This window comes from Onychomys torridus, chromosome 19 (assembly GCF_903995425.1).
Source record: "Onychomys torridus chromosome 19, mOncTor1.1, whole genome shotgun sequence".
Classification (NCBI taxonomy): Eukaryota; Metazoa; Chordata; class Mammalia; order Rodentia; family Cricetidae; genus Onychomys; species Onychomys torridus.
Genome location: NC_050461.1, coordinates 26,733,730 through 26,756,442, shown reverse-complemented (window position 1 = coordinate 26,756,442; position 22,713 = coordinate 26,733,730). Strand labels below are relative to the sequence as shown.

The following is a 22,713-nucleotide window of genomic DNA, read 5'->3' as shown; positions in this document are numbered from 1 at the left end:
TTCTCTATGGTGAAGACTCAATTTATTTTGTTATTCTAGTCCACACTACACTTGTATTTTGATAAACTGCAATTAAAATGAATTATAAAAATTGAGGAAAAATACATACAAAATACTAATTTCTATTAGTTACTTTAATGAACCTTGTCTTCAAAATGCCTGTAAAAATTTCTAAAAACTTTACTTTTGATTTCTATACTATAATTCACAAGCATAATTGCCAATTAAGTGCTGTATTAATGCTAATAACCTTTGGGAAATGTATACCATGGTAAAGTTTTACTTTTATGTATTGTGTGTGCATTTTACAGTACATTTGAAGCCCTGGATAATCAACATAGCCAGTACATTCATATTCATTAAGTGAGAAGTAGAGAACAGCTTTATGACTTTTGGTCTATAGTAGCTTTGCTTAACATCTTGGTTATAAAACTTAGGCAGGCTTTTAATAGTCATAACCCATATTTGAAACCAAATCCTTGTGAAAACAATGAACCAACTCCTAAGAAACTTACTATTTTAATGTCATTTTGCTGCTTGAAATTTGAATAAAATGTAGGGATATATTGTCAACACTAATATCAGGTGGTAAAGAACTACAAGTCTGTCCCATTATCATAGAATACAAAAGGATTTGGGACTACATAGGAGAAATATTCATTTCATACAGAACACCCTCCATCTTTTTACTGTGGCAATCATTGACAGAGAGCCCAAAGACTACATCAGTAATAATGAGCATGTGCAAAACCCTATAGTACAGTATTTAAAATTATGCTAAATTAACAGACTTGTGGGGGTATTGTGTTCCCCAAAATATTGTGCCCGCTAATAAACTTATCTGGGGTCAGAGAACAGGATGGCCACAATATTAAACATAGAAGTTAGGCAGTGGTAGCAAACACCTTTAATCCCAGCACTTGGGAGGCAGAGCCAGGCAGATCTCTGTGAGTTCAAGGCCACATTAGAAACAGCCAGGCGTGGTGACTCACGCCTTTAATGTCAAGAAGTGATCCTTTAATCCCAGGGAGTGATGGCAGAAAGTAGAAAGCTATATAAGGCTTGAAGACCAGAAACTAGAAGCTTTTGGCTGGTTAAGCTTTTAAGCTTCTAGCAGCAGTTCAGCTGAGACCCATTCAGATGAGGACTCAGAAGCTTGCAGTCTGAGGAAACAGGATCAGCTGAGGAACTGGTGAGGCGAGGTGGCTGTGGCTTGTTCTGTCTCTCTGATCTTCCAGCATTCACCCCAATACCTGGCCTCAGGTTTGATTTTATTAATAAGACTCTTTAAGATTCCTGCTACACAGGTTTTGCCATTTAAGAAACTGAATTATTCCTCCCCAATTAGTACAGTAAGTAAAATTCTTATGATTGAATTTGTATAACTCAGTATAGCCAGAAAATTCAGCTCTTTTTAAATTGCTGGTCCTACTAACATTTTAATTTTTTTCTTTTTTTTCTCTTAAAGTTCAGTTTTTTTTTCCCAATATGTAAGGTCTTTCATTGCTTTTTTGTTGTTGTTCAGATTTGATTTCATTTTGTTTTATTTGGAGGAGGGTTTCACTATGTAGCCTTGGCTGAGTGGAACTTGCTGTGTAGAAAAGGCTGGCCTTCAACTCACAGAAATACACCTGCCTCTGCCTCCTGAGTGCTGAGAGTAAAGGTGTGTGCCACTACCTCAGCCCCAAATCCAGATTTTCAAAACATTGCCGGCATACACTGCAATGTCTTGCACACTCCTACTTTTAGGCTTCATTTCCTGGATAATATTTTAACCCTTAATTAATTAGGAAAATCCCATATTCTTCAAGGCTGTGGAGACCATTCACTAATCATTTTGAGAGCACTCATCATTACTTTTACTATCCTTTTGACTGATATGTTGGGGTGAGGAAAGCATGGACTTGAGATTCTTATTAACAGTCAGGGTCTTATCCTACTGTTAGGTGAGCAATGGGCTCGCTAATTCATGTACCCAGTGATCTCAGCGTTGTGCTTTAACAACATGCCCCTTTACTTTTAAGTAGATTCTTCAGATGGTGGGAAAGAATTTGTCTTGGTCTTGGAGTAGATAGGAGTATCCTTTTATAGAAGGCTGGCCATACAAATATTTTTTTCCAGTCATAGTTCCTTCTAAGCTTCATCCGTATGGTAAATTATCTAGAAAAATTCAAAGAGCTCTCTCTAATAGTATCTTTAATCTATCAATCAGGAAGCTTAGGGATACATATCTAATATAATAATTTCATACTTAGAGGCTTCCTTTATGGATATGCTGCTTCCTAATAATGAAAACTGTTCTTGAGCATAGAATCATCAACATATTTACAAGGAGCAAAAATATATACCCATAGGTAACCAGTATGGTTCTCTTATACATTGTCATATACTAGAAACCATATTTTTCAGGTAAGACTTCCTAATACAGCCATATCTATCACAAAGCTTTACATGAACTTCACTGTAAAGTCCAGTATATACAACCAAATATAATGGAGAGTCAAGCATGATGGCATATGCCAGTAATCCCATTTACTCAAGACACTAAGGATGCAAGTTTTAGACCAGCCTTGGCAATTTTGTGAGACCCTGTCTCAAACTAAAAAGGGAAATGGCTATGTAGCCCAGTTGTGGAATGATTACCCTGTGGTGAGTCTTTTTCTGTCCTGCCAGCCAGCTCCCAAAAATGACACAGAGACTTATTATTAATTATGAAAGCATGGCTTTAGCTTGGGCTTAGTTTTAACTAGCTCTTATAACTTAACCTATTTCTATTAGTCTACGTTCTGTCATGTCTCACCCATCCTGCTTTTTCTGTGTCTCCTGGCATCTCTCTCATGCCTACATTCATCTCCTACTTCCTCTCTCTCTGACTGGCAGTCACCCCGATAGCTCCTGTGTATTTGGCAATTCTTGATTAAATCAATCACAGCAATATATCTTCACACAGTGTACAAAAATTCCACAGCATTACCCAACATGCATAAGGCCATAAATTCAATCCCTTGTAACTAACATGGAAAAATAAAAGTAGAAATCACATCAAAGAACCATCTGCCCTTTACATTCTTTAGAGTACCGAAGAGGAAGCCAGATAATCTGACATGTGTTTATCTCTTTGATAGTAACCACACAACAGAAAATACACCTCACATCAACTCTTGAGTAAGACATGCTGATATAGAAAGACAGTTATAATCATTCTAATTTGTTAACATTTACAGTAAAGGTTAGTAATGAAAACATTCATGAGGGATCTAGTATGGACAAAAACTATATAGTAGCTCTGAGGGGTGAGATGGGGGAGGGGAGGGTTTGTACATTTAGCTAACTTGTCCTTTTTCTAGGAAATCATAATAAATCACCAAATGTACATGATGTCAATAATAAAAAGAAATTGCCCCAATTCAAGCTGTGATAATAATCCCCAAAGGTCTGTGAGGAAGTGTGTACAAAGTGCTTGTAGAGCATAGGAATGCTGTGGGATAATGCTTTTGTACCCTGGTTTAATAAAATGCTGCTTGGACAGTGGCCAGGCAGAAAGTATAGGTGGGATAAGCAGACAAAGAAAATTCTGGGAAGAGGAAGGCTGAGTCAGAAGATGCCAGCCCACCATCCAGGGAGGAGCATATAAAGGCACACAGCTACAGCCACAGAAAACATGGTGACTTACAGATTACCAGAAATGGGCTGAGTTTAAGTGTAAGAGCTAGTCAGTGGTAGGTCTGACCTAATGGCCGAGCAGTTTATTTAATATAAGCCTCTGTGTGTTTACTTGGGTGAGTGTGACTGTGGGGCCAGACAGGATACAAGAAAACTTCTGGTTACACAGGAGGGAATGAACATTTCTTTAGGTTGGATATAGGGAGGTTTTGAGGATGAGTGTTAGCTGAATCTTCAGGGTCAGTTGAGCAGGGACAGGTTGGTGAGGAGGTAAAGGAATGATGGACAGGTATAGTTTAGGGCATGGTGTGTTTGAACACTGAGCAGAAAACCTACAAACAATGGAGCTTCCTCTTTCCCCGACTACCACACATTTTTAACTTTGAGAAGAAATGGAAGGGGGAAAAAGTTTATAGAACCAATCATTTCGGCTGTTCCTATGTGATCATAGCATTTCTTATATGAATTGTCAAGCAAGGGATGAGCTTATAAAAGGATATTAATGTGTCGTTTTTATCAAGCAAAGTAGCATTACAGAAAAGGTGATTTCAAAGGCACATGGGTCTTTCATTACATCCTTCAGGGGCAATGTTTGATCACTGAAAACAGGCTGCTTTGTTCCAGTTTGCTCTGATGTTTGGCATTATCCTGAATACATATGCTCTGACTTGGAAAGAATCAGTCTGTAAAGATTTAATAGATTTGAGACTTGCATATTCAAAATGCATGTCTCCTGGTTAAAATGGAATGAAAACTACTTGAATATGTATGTCTATGCATAAGCAAACATACTTCAGACACACATCTCAGCAAAAGTTTAAGAAGCAATCACACATATGTGTTTATTCTGAGCTCATGAAAGTTGTCTATTTTTAAAATTCATCATTATATTAAAACTCAGGGAAAAGTATATTTTAGGAGGTATTATATTGGTAAGAACAAAGTATGGGAAACTTGCCTGATTCAGGGATCTACAAGTATATGGCTTTGTTATCTGTCACTGACACAACTTTTTCATTTTGGAGACCCCTGAGCAGCCTTTCAAGTATAGAAGTGGTGAGGATGTGGTTCAGCTGGTAGAGTGTTTGCCTCACATGCTCAAAGCCCTGGGGTGCATCTCTAGCACCATGTTGACTGTGCATGGCAGTACCTGGGACACACAAAGCAGGAAATCAGAAGTCTATGGACTTCTTGGGCTGCATCATGAGTTGAAGACCAGTCCAGTATACAGTATACAAGACATTGAGAGAAAGAGAGAGAGAGAGAGAGAGAGAGAGAGAGAGAGAGAGAGAGAGAACTTTCCTGGTTAGAAACAAAATGGTAGTCACATGCTAAAAGAAAACTTTTCTGTTAGCATTCACATAGTGTTCTTATCCTAATATTAATAAAGGAAGTGCTTAGGATGAGACTAGAAACCTTTAATGTGTTGGCTAGAACATGTAATTTTACTGTCACTGAATTTTCTGGCTTCTCGCCCTTACAAACTGATATATACTCTTGCACAAATTTCTCTTTTGAATTTTGGATCTTTTTGAACCTATAAAAGAAGATGGAATTTTCTGCCATTCAGTTTGCTATAAACCATATGGAAGAGTAGACACTTTCAGCTAAAAGGTATTCACTTAAATGATGTCCTATTTCACATAATAAAGAAAAAAATCTTTCTTTAACACTTACATATCTCAAATCCTTTTCCTGTTCCCCACCTTGGTGACACCCAAGGTTTTCTCTGGGAGGGTGGCCCATGTTCCTCTGATTTGTTTTGCCACAATATCAAACCAGGTTGTTTCAGTTGTGTACTTGCAGACCAGTGCTTTACAAACCTTAATGTACTGATTAATCATCTGGGGAGCTTGTTAAAAATGCAGGTTCTGAATCAGCAACTCTGGCCAAGATTCTAACAAGCTCCCAGGTGACACAGTGGACCACAGTTTAGGTAGTTAATGTCTAGAGTACAAATGACCTCTTATTAAATTGGCATTTGTTCTGGGACCCTGATAACTGGAAATGTAGATTTCCTGACTTTAAAGTTACTTAAGACCATTGTTTTGTGCATTATAAATTTAATAAAAAACTGTATTGTTTTGACTCCCTCTACCTATTCCTTCTTAAAACAAGACAAAACTACACTAAAAAACACTTCACTTCTCTTACTTTACGATTTAGATACAAGAAACTACTGAAAGTTTCCAGAATGTGCCAAGTTTTTCTTTTCATATCTTAGGACTTTTCTAATACTATTCTGCCCATTTTTTGCATCATGTGACCCTTCCTTCAAAGTCCACACTAGCCGTTGTCTCCTTCAGGATTCCTTCTCCTTTGCTCTTGCCCATGGAAATGAAATGCTTCTGAGACTTCACGATACTCTGCCTTTCCTACCTTATGGCTTCTTCCTGGTCTTTTTCAGTGGTCTGCCTACCTGCCCACTCTTTGCAAGGCTGTGTTCCAAGGGAAAAGACTATACATTTTATTCCTGATGCCTACTGCCACTTACAAGGCCTAAGACATTCAGTTACTGACTGAGTGGAAAGGGGGCCTTGATATATTGTAATCATACAAAAATATAATGCAATGTTTTTTTTTAATAATGAACCTTAAACTAGAATTGGGAGTAATAAAAACCAAACTCACAAAAAGTTAAATACAGGATGATATAGTGGTAATGGTATAAAATGTTAGTATGTGATTTATCATAGCATATAACTGTTCTCAGTTCACTGACAGTAAATGTTGCATGGATTTCTTTATTTATTTTCTCCCTCAGCTTATTCAAAAAAGTACTTGAGACTGGTAACTCTGTGTACTCAGGTTAATGAAGGCACAGGAACAAAAGTAGTTAAGAGAGCAGTGGGAGAAGGCAAATGGGGATTGTGGATCAGATACTCAAAGCTTGAGGACCAGACAAGTTGATCCCCAGGACTGATGTTCTCAGTACATGTTGGACTTCCATTTCTACTCTGCTTGGGAGCCTCACCTCCACGAGTCTGTTCGCATCTCTCTTGTTCTTTGCCCTCTGGTAGAATCTGGCCACAGAGGTACTCTGGAAGAACGAGGAAGGTCAGAATATTTGTTTTCTTAGGTTGCCTAGAGGTGGCTGTGCTGTTACATAAATTGTCCCTATGTAAGTCAAGTACCTTCAGATTCTTTGATTGTGTTTTATCATGCTACCTGTTGAGACACTGATATAGTCATAGAGTGTTTTAAACTGGGTTAAATCCCAGCTTTATAAACTTTTATGAAAGCCATGAATGCCATAAGAGGGTTATAGTATCTATATCTATATCTATATCTATATCTATATCTATATCTATATCTATATCTATATCTATACCTATATCTATATATCAGACCAGAGACTGTGAGGGCACTAAAGAAAAAAAATGGAAATAGAAAATTTACTTTTCAAAAGAGAAAAATTCAGAAAGCAGACAGAGCTAGCATTTTGTCTTTATAGCCTTATGTTTAGCTTGATCAAGAGGCTTTGAGCCATCATGGAGGGAAGGACACATTACTGTTGTATTTACATGCTTGTGGTTGTACAGTGCTCCTTACACCAGTTGTAAACTACTGTTCATTTGTGATGCAATTGTCTTCCAGAGAAGCTGTCTTGAGTTGTCCTCTTTATGACTAGGGCTGACTGTTCAGAACTGTGATCTCATCTGCCCTGATGTTCATAGTCTGATTGTTTCACTGCCCATTCTCCTTCTACTGGGAGACACAGAAAGAACATAAATGAATGAAAACCTTCACGCTTGTATCTAGGATGAGAGGTTTGTCAAGAAGGAGGCTGAAATCGTGAACCACAGTGACGCTGCTCTGTTTTGCTGGGTTGCTCTGCCACCTATTGCCATAAAGGTATTGAGCATTGTCTCCAGCTTGTCAAAGAGCAACAGATAAAAATGGCCAAAGAGACATAAATTCACAATGATGAAGGGAAGCAGATCTGAAAAACCAGTAGGTAGCTGTTAGTATGACACCCTGGTGCACAAGCCTGTCTGTCTTTGGGTCTTGGATTGTATTATAGCCCTGTTTGCAGAACTTACTCAAATTGCTGTTGACTCACATAGGCCTAATTCTGTGACCTGGCAAAAATGTGCCATAAATCCTGGCAGTGGGAGACCTGGCTGTGGTTTGATCTTGGATAAATGAGCTAAAGGTGATGAGCAAACTATAAATTCATTTAAAATAATGAAAAAGAAGATTGTTTATCCTTTGCCCTATGAATAAAATGAAAATCCAATATGTTTCCTGTTGTATGGTATACATTTTTGGGACAGTCAGATTTAATTCCTGTTTGTTAGGTGGCTAAGGGAAGAATTGAGTGAAAACGTTTTATGTAAAGCTCTTGACATTGATTTTGGTTTTTACTGCTTAACCTTTTTTTAAAAAAAGATTATTTTCTTTCTTTTCAGGGTCTATTTATGAAATGTTTGGCAATGAATGCTGTTTGTCAACAGGAGAAGTGATTAAAATCACAGGTCTCAAAATTAAGAAGATCATGGCTGAAATTTGTGAGGATAATACTAGAGATTCTGTGTCCCAGAAGCCCTTTGAATTGCCCATGAATTTTCCAGGTACAGTTGATTGCAACCACTTCACAAACTATTAATAGTCATATGCAATAAAAGCAATTGGAAACAAAGAAAAAATGGCAACTTTCCTACCGCTTTGGTGTTGCTGCTGCTGCTGTGGTTTTGAGACAGGTTCTCACTAAGTAAACCAGGCTGACCTTGACCTCAAGATTGTCCTGCTTAGGATTGCAAGTCTGCAATGGTGATAACTGCCTGGGATAGGCTGTGTAGTTGTGTGGGTTGAAGAAGTTATAATTTTTATAGGTCAATCAATTCAAGAACTACAAAAGGCAACCATGTTGTGCATTTTTCATGTGGGAACTAGTCATTTTAGTTAACAAATGGCTATTTATAAGTGTTTAGTGTGTCTTTAAAGTACGATGATTTTTGCATGGTACATAGCAACATAAACACAATATTAATGAAGGAATGCAATATTTTCATTCATGAATGTATACATAATATTTAAATCAAACTAAAGACCTCTATAGTATTAATTATTTTTTTCCTTCTGGTGAAAAATGTAAAGAAACCTATCTATTAGCTCTTTGAAATGTACAGGACATATTTATTAACCTTAGTCATCTGACTGTGCAATAACACACCAGACCTTCTGGTCCTGAGGAGTGCATTTTGCCAAGTGCATCACTAGATGTTCTAACTAGAGTCAGTAACTCTGTTAGCTGATCATGGTAGTGCATATTTATGATCCCAGCACTTTGAGACAGGTTGATCATGACTTCAAGGACAATCTGCACCACATAATAAGAACCTGCCCATATATCCCTCTCCAATAAAATGATAAAAGTGAAAAAAAGGTCAAAACTACATTTTCATGAGGGGTTTGAAACTAATTAGCATCACTTAAACCTATCTACTTTATTTTTTTAACAATTACTCCAGTTCTTTGCCTCTCTGCCCACAGGATCTTATTGATCTGGTTGCTCCTTTTTATCTATGTAACTCTATTTAGGTATCCAATACCATGCCTTATAGGAATTGGTTGCCCTACATCCTACCCTTATATATGTATTTCTTCTTTATGTTCTTACGGTATGAGTACCACAGTATGCATATTGTTAGGTAGCCACTAGTGATTCACTTGTCCTGTTCTCTAAACTATGGGCTGTCAAACTTTCTATAAATGGCCAGTCCATCACATTTTAAAGCCTTGTAACCAGGTTTTTTGTCATTATTACCCTGCTACACTCTTGTAACATGATGATCACTATGGCTAACATACCAGGTGACCAACTGATGACCATGGTTTCTGGCTCAACAAAAACTTTAATATAAAAAGAAGTGGATAGCAGAATTTGGCCAGTCAACTTATTTATTGGTGTGTGTTCTACACTGCTATTTCCCAGACTTCATATTTCTACCATCAAGTACATTGAGAATAAACTCAACACTTGAATGGAATGAGCAAATGAGTAGTGAATGAAAAATCACAAAAGCTTTATAATGTAATATGCTTCACAGTATGATTGATGTATACCTGAGCTACATAGGATCAGTAGGTCATGTTTCAGCGCATGCATTTGATAGCTCTACTTCCAACTCCACCAGCTTTTTGTTGTGTTATCTTGACAAGTTATTTACTTTCACCAAATGTAAAATTAAATACTAATACTACTACTTGGCTCCTAGTGACTAAAGGATAATATTAAAACATAATTAAAGTGCTTGTTATGGCATCTGGAATGTAGCAAGGTCTATTAAATAGTGTTAACTTATATTACTATAATTAGGATCCTCATAGATATCATTGGGAGAATCCAAAAATGCTCTTCAGAGAATATGATAATTAACCTGATGTTTGGAGAGTAAAAATAAATTAGTTATATTTAGGAGAAGATTCTTCCAAGTGCCATTCTCTGTCCCTTTTAACCAAAAGCTTGCCTTTTCTTTTATAGCCTTCCTGATCTTTCATAACATGGTTTTCAAACATGGCTACACAGTGAACTCCTCTAGGGAGGGTAGAAAGTCACGACACATGAGGCATCCTGATTTATTTAGTTGAAGTCTGGTCAGGAAGTTTTCTCAAAACTTCCAAGGTGGTACTAACATGCACCTGAGGTTGAGAACCAGTGCTTTATAACAAGTATTCCTAAATAATAAATTGAGATGTTATCTCTCTCTCTCTCCCTCCCTTTCTCTCTCTCTGTCTCTCTCTCCACATACATACTAGATACACATGTCTCATATATCTATGTAACCCAGGCTAGCTTGGAATTTCCTTTGTAGAGGAGTCAGGCCTTAAACTCACATGGAGTGCCTAACTCTGCTTCCAAAATGTTGGGATTAGAGGCATGTGCATCCAGACCTGGCCTAAATCACTATATTTTTATATCTTAATTATTGTACTCATTGTAATTTACATGTAATTGGAGTTGTTTTTGTGCTTGTTGATGAGTGTGATCTAAGAGATAACAAGGTGGCTAGGAGCAGAAGTGAAATCATTTATGGCTGTAATTCTCAGTCATCAGAACAAGATGTTCAGACATTCATTTATTTAAAGGTTCAGAATCTTCGGACAGCAGAGGAGTGTCTTACTGGACTAAAGTCTAATTTAGGTTATGATTATTTGGAACTTCCTTTGAGCTGCCAGTTAGCATAGAAGTTTTTCATTAATTGAGTAAAAAGTTTAAAGACATGTTTACGAGTGACTCTTTTTTTTTTTTTTTTTTTTGGTTTTTCGAGACAGGGTTTCTCTGTGTAGCTTTGCACCTTTCCTGGAACTGGCTTAGGAGACCAGACTGGCCTCAAACTCACAGAGACCTGCCTGGCTCTTCCACTCGAGTGCTGGGATTAAAGGTGTGCGCCACCACCACCCGGCACAAGTGACTCTTATTACAAGGGTCAGAAATAAAATAGAGGGATATGGTGGTTGGGGGATGTTTTCTACCAAAAATACTTCAAGATCCTATGTAGTGTTTCTTTGTTAATATCACTGGGGGAGACAATCAGTATCAAGGGCATTTTCATAAATCTCCACAGCAACATATGCTTATTCTATATTAATTTTTTTCATTTAAACTCTGATTATATTTTAAAATTTAAAATTCCTGTAATGTTTTTAACAGGACTTTTTATTGACATATGTTCATTTTGCATAGTGATTGGCTTCATTTCCTAGACTATATCTGTACTTGGAACACATTCATTTCCTTTCCCTTCCCTCATCTTTCCTATTGTTCCTATTCATTCCCCAACTCTTGCTTCTACATAAATACATATATAATATACATATGTTGTACATAACATATTACATACACACACACATATATGTGTGTAGTTTTACATATCTGTGTGAAAGTCTAGGATCCATAAATAAATGAGCAACAAAAACATGTGATCTTGTCATGTCCTTCAGCTGTGTCTGTCTTTCAGCAAATGTTATAATTTAATTCTTCTTTATGGTTAAATATACCCCACTGTGCATGTACAGCACAATTTGTTGTCAGTTCATCTCTTGATGAACACTTAAAATGATTCTGTAACTTGCCTACTGTGGATAGTGTAGCAATAAACATACAGGTGACAACATCTTTGTGGTATGTTGACTTAGAGACTTTGGACATATACCTCGAAGTGATGTATTTGGGCCACATGCTAGTCCTATTTTTAGCTTAGAGGAGGGCTGGAAAAATTAACGTTTCCATTTGTTATTTATTTTCTGGATGATAACCATTCTGGCAGGAAGGAGATGGAATCTCAATGCTGTTTCATTTTTTTTTTTTTTATGGCAAAGGATTTTGAACATTTCATTCATGTATTTATTGATCATTTGTATTTCATCTTTTGAAAGCTCTCTGTTTCATTGTCCCATTTACTGAGTGGAATTTAGATTTTTTTTTCAAGTTCTTTATGTATTCTGGATTTTAATCCTCTGTGTAGCTGTCAAAGATTTTCTTCTATTCTTAAACTGTCTCATTACTGAATTGTTTTCTTTGCTGTTGCTGTTTAGAAACTTTTTAATTCTATCACATTTATCACAGCTTAAAAATTTTTTCAACAAACCAAACCAAGGGAGTAAAAGACATTTATAATGACAATTTTAAAACACAGAATAAATGCATTTTAGAAGATACTAAACAACAGGAAGACTCCCCAAAGGTGTTTTAAAGCATCCTGTCATATTTGCTCAACTCCTCAAAGTTCTTCTTGTGGCCGATTTCTAATATATTCAATTGTTAGAGGACATACTTTCTGAAATGTGAATTTTACAAGTATACTGAGACTTTTTTTGTAAATATGTACTCTATGTAGAAAAATGTATAACCTATTCTTACAGAAGTACATTAAAGATACTTGTTTATTTATAGAGGTCTTCAAATAAACTCATTTCCTAGTTGATCCTTCATAACAACATAATTATTATTGGATTCATGTATGTATTTATTAAATGACAATAGAAGTGAGATATTTAGGGGAAAGGGGAACAAAACAGGAAAGGGTAATCAGTGGATCAGGGTGAAGGGTAGAATAAACTCTTCAAACTACACATAACTTATATGTGTTAAAAAAAGAAGTTATGATACTAAATACTGCAATTTTTACTACTGAATTATATAGTTCCTTAAAATTCTGTACATTTTTGTTTAATGTACTTTGAGTGTCTGGGAATAAATATCTATAATGTGTAAGTGTTACCATTTTTCAGTGAATAATCTCTTTTAACATCATATAAACTTTTTCAGTAATAACATTTTTAAAGATAAATTTGGTTAAATTTTTAAAATTTATTTTGACTTGTTGATTTTTTTAAAATAATGTCTTGATCTCTGGCTAAGCTTGACACTGAATTTACAATATTCCTGCTGTAACATACGAGAGCTGGGGTTACAGGTGTGCACCAAAATGCTCTACTATATTTTGTCTGATTTAAAATAGTTATTCCAATTTTCTTTAGTTTTGCTTTCTTTTTTTGCAACTATTACATAGTCAATCTTCTACCTTTTTTCCTCTCAAACTACTTATGTTTTTAAATTTAAAGTCTGGCTTTTGTAACACATAGCCTATGTTTGATATTTCTCTTTTATCATGCCAAGCTGCTTTTTAATAATTGTTTATTCACTTTTAGTTAATATCATAATTGATAATAAAGAATTTATGACCACTACTTTGCCCCCTTTTTCATGTTATCTACTTTTCTTCTCCTTCATTATTATCTAATTTTTGTATATGGGTATTTTCTAACATTCCACTTCACTTCTTTTGGATTTTTTTAAAGAAGTGTTGGGTTCATAACGAAATTGACTAGAAAATTCTATTGTGAGACCCAGTCTCCAAAATACCATATTGACCAACCAACCTACCAACCTAACACACACACACACACACACACACACACACACACACACACATTTCACAATGATTGTTAGATTACATAGTAAATGTAGTAATAGTATATTTATTTTAACAAAGTATTAGATTATCTTGCAAAATGACTTTGTCATTATTTTACTTATATCAACAATGAATGGGCATTCTTGTTCCATGTTCTCCCTGGGAATCAGCTCTATCAGTGTCTGCATTAGGTCATTCAATACATGCATATCTAGGGTATCAATGTCTTGTTTTAATCTGAAATTCTCAGATGGAACACAAGTGAATATGGACAGATTTTCACATGCTTTCTTTGGTGAGGTATCTATTAAAGATTTTTGTCCATCCAAAATGTGTTATGGGTTTTCTTACATTATAAACTCTTTGTATATCTTGGATAAAAACCTATTATCTCATTTAAATTTTGCAAATATTTTCTCTTAATTCTTTGGCTTGTCTTCTCATTCTCTTGATAGTGTTATTTTTGGACACATTTCTAATGAAGTCTAGCTTACCATTTCTTTCTTTACTAGATTGTGTCTTATGATTATACCTAAAGTTCATCTCCAAAATCAGTGTCATCTAGGGTCTCTTAAACCATTACCTGGTGTTTTGGGGTTTCACATTTAGGCCTTCTATATATGTTGAGTTAATATTTGTAAGGCATAAGTTCTGTGCCTGTATTCACTTTTCTGCATGCAATGGTCTAGAATTCGTTGCAAAGAATATGTCTACTGCATTATGTTTCCTTTGGTCTCTTTAATTGGCTGTATTTCTCTGAAATCATTCCTATGCTCCACATTGTGTCACGTTGGTCAATCTGTGTATTCTTTCCCTAACACCACTTTCCTCTATAAAGTATCAAAGTATGTTGATACTTGATAATAAGTCTTGATGTCAGATAGCAACATTCTTTTGAATTTGTTATTATTGTTCAAAACATTATCTATTCTGTGGTACTTTGCCTTTCCACTCAATTCAGTCTTTGTTAATATTCATAAATAACCACCCAAGATTTTGACTGGATTTATAACTTACAGATATAGTTGGGAATAACTGATGTTTCATTATAATTGTAAAATGTTCTAGCCATAAATATAGAACATTACTCTATTCATTTATACTGTTTTGCTTTTATCAGAATTTTATACTCTTCTTCATAGAGAAGTAATATATATTTTAATATTTTATATCTATTGCATTTAGAGATATTAAATTTTTACTACATTTAAATTTATTTGTTGGGGAGGGATCAACTATGCCAAGCTGTGCATGTAGGTGTCATAGGAGAACTTGTAAAAGTCAATTCTTTTTTATATCATGTTGATCCTGCAGATCAAACACAGGTCATCACATTTGATGACAGGCACCTTTATTTCCTGAACCATCTTGCCAGCTCATCACTTTGAGCATATTTATGGGATGTTTTAAATTTCAAATTCAGCTTGACTATTTCTCATAAAAACAAGTACCAACAAACAAAACAAAACTTTTTCTCCTTGCTCTAATTGCCCTTTTATTTAGGGATGTTTTTATTAGAGACTATCTTGGATTATTTTTGCTGATGCTTTCATATTTTCTACACGAACAAATGTGTCATCTGTAAACAAAGACACTTTGATTTCAGCCTCCTACCATTAATGATCAGCACAATGTTGAAAACGAGGTTAAAGAGGCCATGATGGTTGTCCCCTCATCTAGTTAGTAAGCCCTCCAGTGTGTTGACAAGTACCCTTATAGTCTAAAGTGCTGAGGTTTGTGTTACTGTTTTTGCACTCAATGGGTATGGGATTTTGTCAAACTCTTTTTATGTATTTGTTGGTGTGATCATATGATTTTTCTTCTTTAACATCTGTGTATGATAAATTACATTAATTAATTTTCAAATGTCAAAGCATTCTTGCATTAGTAAATAAAACACAGTGATTGTGCAGTATAATCCCTTAGGGTAGGATTTAATTTGATGATATTTTTGAGGATTCTTACATGTATAATAGTGGGAGATATTGTTGTATAGTTTTCTTATTATATTGGCATTAGATTAGTGCTGGGCTTATCCTACATTGAATCAGAAAGTATACTTCTGTTTTTAATCTTTAGGGAAAAATCATAAGATACCTCATAATGTTCTTGAATGTTTGGAAGAACTTAACAGTAAACCCCATTTGGCCCTGGAATTTTCAGGTCTGGAACTCATTAATTATTAATTTAATGTCTTTAATAAATATAGGTCCATTGGAAGAACCTGTTTCTTATTTGGTGAGTTTCTGCAGATTTTGTGCTTTGAGGAGGTGACTGTTGCAAACAGGTTAGCAATACGTGAGAGCATGCTTGTTCATGTGGTCCATTACCATACTCACAGTGTCTGTCATACGATTAAAGAGATCAGTCTGTTTTGATTTGAGGTGTTCATGTCTACTTCCTCTTTGTTTTCATTGCTCCAGCTAAATGTTATTCTATTTTCTTCATCTTTTAAAGGTGCCATGTTTTGATTTTGTTGATTTTTTATATATTGATTTCCTGTTTTTAAGTTAATCATTTCTGACCTAATTTTCATTTCTTTTTTTTCATTTATTTGATATATTTGCTTCTATTTCTAGTTTCTTAAAGGAGAGTTTCTTGTGTCTTTTTTACACACATAGACACATGTATGTATACACATTGCAAACACATGCACGGATGTGCCCATGTACATACACACACACACACACACACACACACACACACACATCAGCTCCTGTACCTGCATGTGCATGCACTCACACATGCACACACACACACACACAAGTGTAAATACATGCACAGATGTGACCATGCACACACACACACATATACACACCCATTCATGCACATGAATGACATGCACTCACATGTGCACACACACATATCCATACACAGATGAGTACACACACACTGAATAAGTGTTAGCACTTTCTTTGTGAGGCAATTCTCTACTGACAGCACAGTTTCTTGATTTTTATCAGTCACGTTTTTTTTATTTTCTGTTATTTTTGAAGGATAATTTCACTAATTACTGAATCAAGTCACTTGGTCATTTTCTTTAAATACTTTGTGAATTTCACTCCTCTCTTGTTGGACAGTTTCAGTAGATTCCATGCCTATTTGTTCTATCATAAATGTTTCATCCCCCTGAATTCTTTTACAATTTTTCTACCATATGTTAAGATGCAGTTTTTGGCCTTTGCCCTGCTTGGCATTCTCTGATTTTGCTGATTCTGCTTTTATGTCTAGTATTAATATGGAAAAATATTCTCATTATTTTTTCAACTTTCTTACCTGTTCTTTTTCTGATATTCCCATTATGAATATTTTGTACCTTTTGTTTTTCATAGTTCTTGAATATTCTGGGATTTGAAAGACATTGTTTTATTTCCTCTTTGTTTTTCTAGAAGATTCTGAGATTTTTTTTTTTTTTTTTTCTGGCTCATACCAACTCTATTAGCCAGCCCATGAAAGGCATCTGTTGTCACAGTGATTCAAATATGTGAACCTGACTCTGGTGCTTATTTTGTTTTATCAAAGTGTGTGTTTCTTTTTCAGTGTGTAAGCATTATACTTTCCTTCTTGATAACCAGACATGAGTGACAGCTGCTGGGGCACATATTCCTATAGTGGCGTGATGACAAGGTGCAGGCTGAGGAGGTAAATTCTGTAGTTCTCATGCTTGCATTGAGCCTGTGCCTCTGCCTCTGAACTGTGACTTTCAGAAGAGCCTGCCTTCACCTTTAGTGGGACAGGATGGCTACAGTGGGCTGCATTCATGCAGATGGGTATTTTCCTCTTCTAGAGTGGAAGGCTAGAAAAGCTGGTGTTTTCATCCTTGCTTTACGTTAGGTAGGCTTTGACAAAATTCCAATCGTTTATGAGCTGGTTAATTAAATTTTTTCTTGTGGGTGTTTTGGACTTCCTGAGAGTGGTTTTCTATCTTCTTGTCTCCTGAGTTGTACCACTGTGGCTTTCGCTCTCCCACAGAATTTCATTGGCATTTATATCTGCAGACACTCAGTCATCACTTTCTGCCCATTCTTCTTTCCTAAATCACAGATGTGCACTTAATGTCAGACTAGACCTCTGAGGTCAAACACTTCATAGACCTACACGTCTTCAGTTTTCATTGAATGATTTTTGTCTTTATTTGGGGTGTGTCTTCACAATTCAGGTATAGGTGCTGAGGTACATTCTCAAAGAAAAATAGGATTGAGAGGCTGTGGTCTCCAAGGTTTATCCTGGGTATGCACAGAATCCTAGACCTGGGCAGAGTTGTATGTGAGTATATGGCCTTCTAAATTCTCTGCAGTTCTATTGAAGCATCCTGGTATCCTTAAGTCAGCTCACATACCCAGGTTTTAAAAGACTGCTCCATTACACCCTTGTTCTTCCCTGCAATGCATTGCACGCAGCTGAGAATGTGTTTGAGAAATGCTTTCGGGAAAATGTTTTTTGTCATGAAATGAACTAGAAATTAGTAAAATAGAGATGACTCTTTGTGTGGCCTTCCAGCGAGCTACTAGATATGTTAAATACTTGCAGTTTTCTGGACTTGGGGTTGAAAAAGCATCAGCCATATCCTTCCACAGCATTATTTTTCAGGTTACTGGTTCTCAAAATTGCCATGGTGTTTTGGATGGGGATTTTGGGAGAATGGGGACGTAGCAGGCTCAAACACCATGTTGGCTCTACTTCCTAAGGTTCAGTCACCTTTGTGGATTCTTCTGAGATTGTTCCAACTCTTTGTTTAATTTGTAGTCCTGAAATCCCTTTTCTAAAAAGCAGTTTGTTGATTTTATGTAGGAAGCAATTTCTAGAGACTCCTGCTTCATCATTTTGATGATTTCTACCAGCCTGTGTTGAAATACTTAAACACAGACACTCTATTTCAGATAGTGGTTGAAACCTTCTGGGGAGACCCAACAAATGGATCCCACAAGGTTTCATTTGTAAATAAATAAAATCCACTGAGAAAAGATACTGGCCGATGTGCCAAGAACAATGTAGCAGACAGGGCTCTAAAAGCTTAGGTTCCAGCAAGCATCTAGGCAGGAAAGGTTCACAGAGATTTAGGAGAGACAGTTTTAGGAAACAGGTGCAAATCTTTTTTGCTGAAAGGTAGACAGGAAAGTAAACTTTCAATATACACCAGTTCACATCCTATAATATAACGTTTCCATATGTCTCTATTTTGTCACCTCCCAAATGCTCAAAGACATTAAAAGATAAAAAAGTGAATATTCCATGTCTCTGTAGGAATAAACAAACTGCCCAAGAAGCACAGTTTGTTCTTTTCAAAGACAGCTCTCTTTGCTGAGCTCAAAAACTTGGCCGTTGCTGCCAAACACAACAAAAATATATCCTGATCCATGGTAGCTGATTGCATTATCCCCGAAGATTGGTAAATCACATCATATCTGCTTTATAGCAAGGATCCAAATTCTTAGATTACTTTCTAGAAAGATTTATTCCTCCTTTGTGGTGTGATGAAGTGTGAATAACAAACATCTCCTGGTTAGTCATGAGAAATACCCTGAAAGAAAATGTTTCCCTACATCTTTATGGATGAACAATGATGTTTTTTCCCAAACAGCAATTGTACATTGTATCTCTTATGCTCTGGTTTCCCTTGAAATCTTATAAATCTTTTGCCTTTTTCATTGTGTCTCTAAACCATATGCTCAAGGAGAGTGGTGGATCCATCCGTAAAATCGCTGCTAAAATTACAAGGCTAGATTGAAGAAATTTTTCTCCTTGAATTTTTATACCCTAGTCTATGAATTGTATTACTGTGAAGGAATCCTATTTCAGGAGACAGGAAGTCTGTAAGAAATGTGAAAGTAAAGCATAGAGATCGCATATCCCTTGCTGCTCCATGCTCTAGGCTATCTTTACATACTTCATGGAGGTGAGATGACTGTGTATCAGACAGTGTTCTGAATATGTGTGTGTTTATATGTAAGTTACAGAATCAATCTGCATTTGACAGATGAGACCTTTGAGGTAATAGGAGGCAGAGTAACCTGCCCAAAGTCATATAGTTATTAAATGTTTTTATAAATCTGCACTAGTTCTGTCTAATAGAAATGAGTTACATAAATAATTAAAAATTTTCTAGTAGTCACATCACTATACTATGCAGTGCTGCATAAAAGACACATAAAACACAAATTCAGCATCTTAAGACAAAAAACATCTCATATGCTTTTCTTGAGCATATGAACAGTTAAAAACAAAAAAAATTGACAATAACTAGTGACTAAAACTGGCCTAACAGAAATGCTTCTCCATAAAATTGATTATGACAAAATGATGAAAAAAATTATCAAATATTTATATGCCTTTTGAAAATGAATTTTCTCATTGTTTCATTTGGAAACTAGTATATTTAATTCATGGAATAACTATAATCTTACATTATTATATCAATGATTTATAATCATAAATAATTTTTCATTTGACTAAAGTGTGACTTCCTAAAACAATCTGATAAAACATTATGCAAACATTTAAAATGTTCACTTATGATGATTAATATCTCAATCCATTGTTTTTGAGGAGATTTCTTGTTAAAAGAAGCAAGGTGTAAGGAAGGATTTGCTTTTTCCACCTGGCTGTGAGGAGGAAGTAGATTTGAGAGCAGACCCGCACAGAACTCTGTCCCTCACAGAGCTTGCTACCCAAAGAAGCAGGAGCCATTTCCCTATAATTTCTGGGTTAGTTTCTTTTGGGCCATGTCATTCCCATTCTCACTTAATCAAAATAAACTCAGTTGTGGCTACTATATAAAATGTTTCCTGGCCAAAGGGAGTTTTCTGTACAAACCATGTGAGAAAATACAAATGGACATGCAGAAGAAAGCCAGCCTTTTGTAGTAATTTTCTGTTTTAATTTTGGGGTCAATTGTCTTGTACATTTAAAACAGTAAGATTAGCTTTCATACTTTCTATCCTTGGATTAGCAATAGTGCTTATCACCTTAAAGGCAAATTAGACTTGGAAGTTCTAGGTTAAAATAATATTTTACTTCCCACCCATGTGTATTTTTTACTTCTTAGCATTGGATGAGAATTTTGTTTTGAAAACAAGCATTTGAAAATGAGCAAATCTGTAGATGAATTTCTAAATGTTTTTATTAAATAAAAAACACAGAGCCAAACATAGGGGTGAAAGCCTTAGAGAGATCAGGGAAATAGGGAAAGCCACCAGCCAACCTTACCTCACCAACTCTGCGGCTTCCAAATGCGGGTTGCTTCCTGTCTACCCACACCTTGATTGCCTTGTTGTTCTGCCCTCTGATTTGCTCTGTCTAGCTGCATCACTTTCTCTTCCTGCACAGTCCTGTCACTTCCTGTCTGTACAGACCTCCAGAACTCTATGGTTGGTACTGGGATTAAAGGTGTGTGTCACCACTCTTGGCTCTGTTCCCTAGTGTGGCCTTGAACACACAGAGACCCTGCCTGCTAAGTGATAGGATTAAGGGTGTGTACTACCTCTGCCTGACTTCTTTGTTTACTTAAAATGGCTTGCTATTTCCTCTGATCTCCAGGCAAACTTTATTTATTAAAGCACAAATAAAATATCATCACACAAATCCACAGCTGATGGTGTTCTTTAATAGTTCATGTCTCCTTCTAAGCTCTATTTTATCATTCCTCGTTCATTTTTTTCTGTACTTGTAATTCTCCTAATGAGGTTCTTTCCAGCATCACCATGGAAAGACCATCATGAGAGCAACTAGCTTGCCCTTAAACACTGAACACTGGTCTTCAGGTCGCTTCACACTTAACAGAACATTAGTATAGTATGTTGTTTTATTTATACTCAATGGTATTTCAAGCATTTAGAGGCTGTTTATAACATCCTCCATGATAACATATAGCTGTAAAAATAGTACAAATTCTGCCTTACCTTATATCTTGTTTCTTTTAGCAAGAGTCATTGGAGTACAAGATGGTTTCACATCCTCCATTGACTCCACAAACCAATATGCCCAGTATCCACCGGGATCACCATTCATGTAAGAGTAATACAAGGGTTATAGTTGAAGGACTTACACTTTCAGGTCATTATCAAAGTCCGTAGCTCCTATTTGACTACTCTTGGTGTTGCACAATCTATGGGTTTTGATAAACGAATGACATCTAGTCACTGTTATAGTATCCTATGAAATAGTTTCACTGCCTTGAAAGTCCTCTGCACATCTTTTAGTCTTCTATACTCCCACAGCCTTTACTGATTCTGCAGTCCTACCTTTTCTGAATGTCACGTGGTTGGAATTATGTGGTAAGACAGCCCTTTCAGATTTTTGTTCATTCCCTAAATATATTAGTGAGACATTTCTTTTTAACCTGGCCTGATATTTCTTTGTCTGTATATGCATTGTCTACCCCCCCACAAACCCTCTAGATTTCTCCAAGTTTTAACAATTCCAAGGAAGAACTGCTGTAGACATCAATGAATAAGTTTATTCCCCAAGTTTAAAGTGTATCATTGTTCCTAATTATACATGCAACACATCTTCCAGAAAATTAGACAATGGAAGGAATGCCAGGAAAGTAATAAAAACCCTGTAATTTTCATGCTAGAGCTTTCTAAAATTATTTGTATGTGATATATTTGTTTATATTACTTATAGGTACAATAAATATCCACCCACAGGTAGTCACATGAATTAACATAACAGACAGCAGTTCATTTCTATAGTCTTGCATATATCAATAAATATTCTTCAATGTACAACTTTTATTTTCTGTATTTCTCATATGCATATTTATTTCTCACATTCCTTATTTATTGACTTTATCTTGATAATGGTTATTGATGCCATTTATATTATAATGAATAATCTTTTTAAACAAATACTTTAGTTTTACTACTGACTATTGCAATTCCATGGACTTGAAAATGTTGGCTTAAAAATAACAATATTTTTCAAAATTTTTATTTGTTTTAAGACAGGGTCTTATTATGTAGCTCAGACTGGTTTTGATTTATGGAATTCCTGTCTCAGCCTTCTGAATACTATGAAGTTGTGTGTGTGTGTGTGTGTGTGTGTGTGTGTGTGTGTGTGTGTGTGTTGTGATGCTGAGGGTCAAAACTAGTTCCTTGGTTCTCCCAAGTTACTACTCTACCATTAG

The 22,713-nt window shown here is 35.8% G+C and overlaps 1 protein-coding gene across 1 annotated transcript in view; it reads left to right on the top strand.

Moving 5' to 3' along the window:
* Themis (thymocyte selection associated) overlaps positions 1-22,713 on the top strand; it is a 174,431-nt gene that overhangs the window by 36,062 nt on the left and 115,656 nt on the right. Inside the window, exon 2 of the mRNA XM_036168522.1 lies at positions 8,076-8,237. Within this exon, the coding sequence (XP_036024415.1) occupies positions 8,076-8,237 (162 nt within the window). The remainder of the gene's footprint in view (positions 1-8,075; positions 8,238-22,713) is intronic.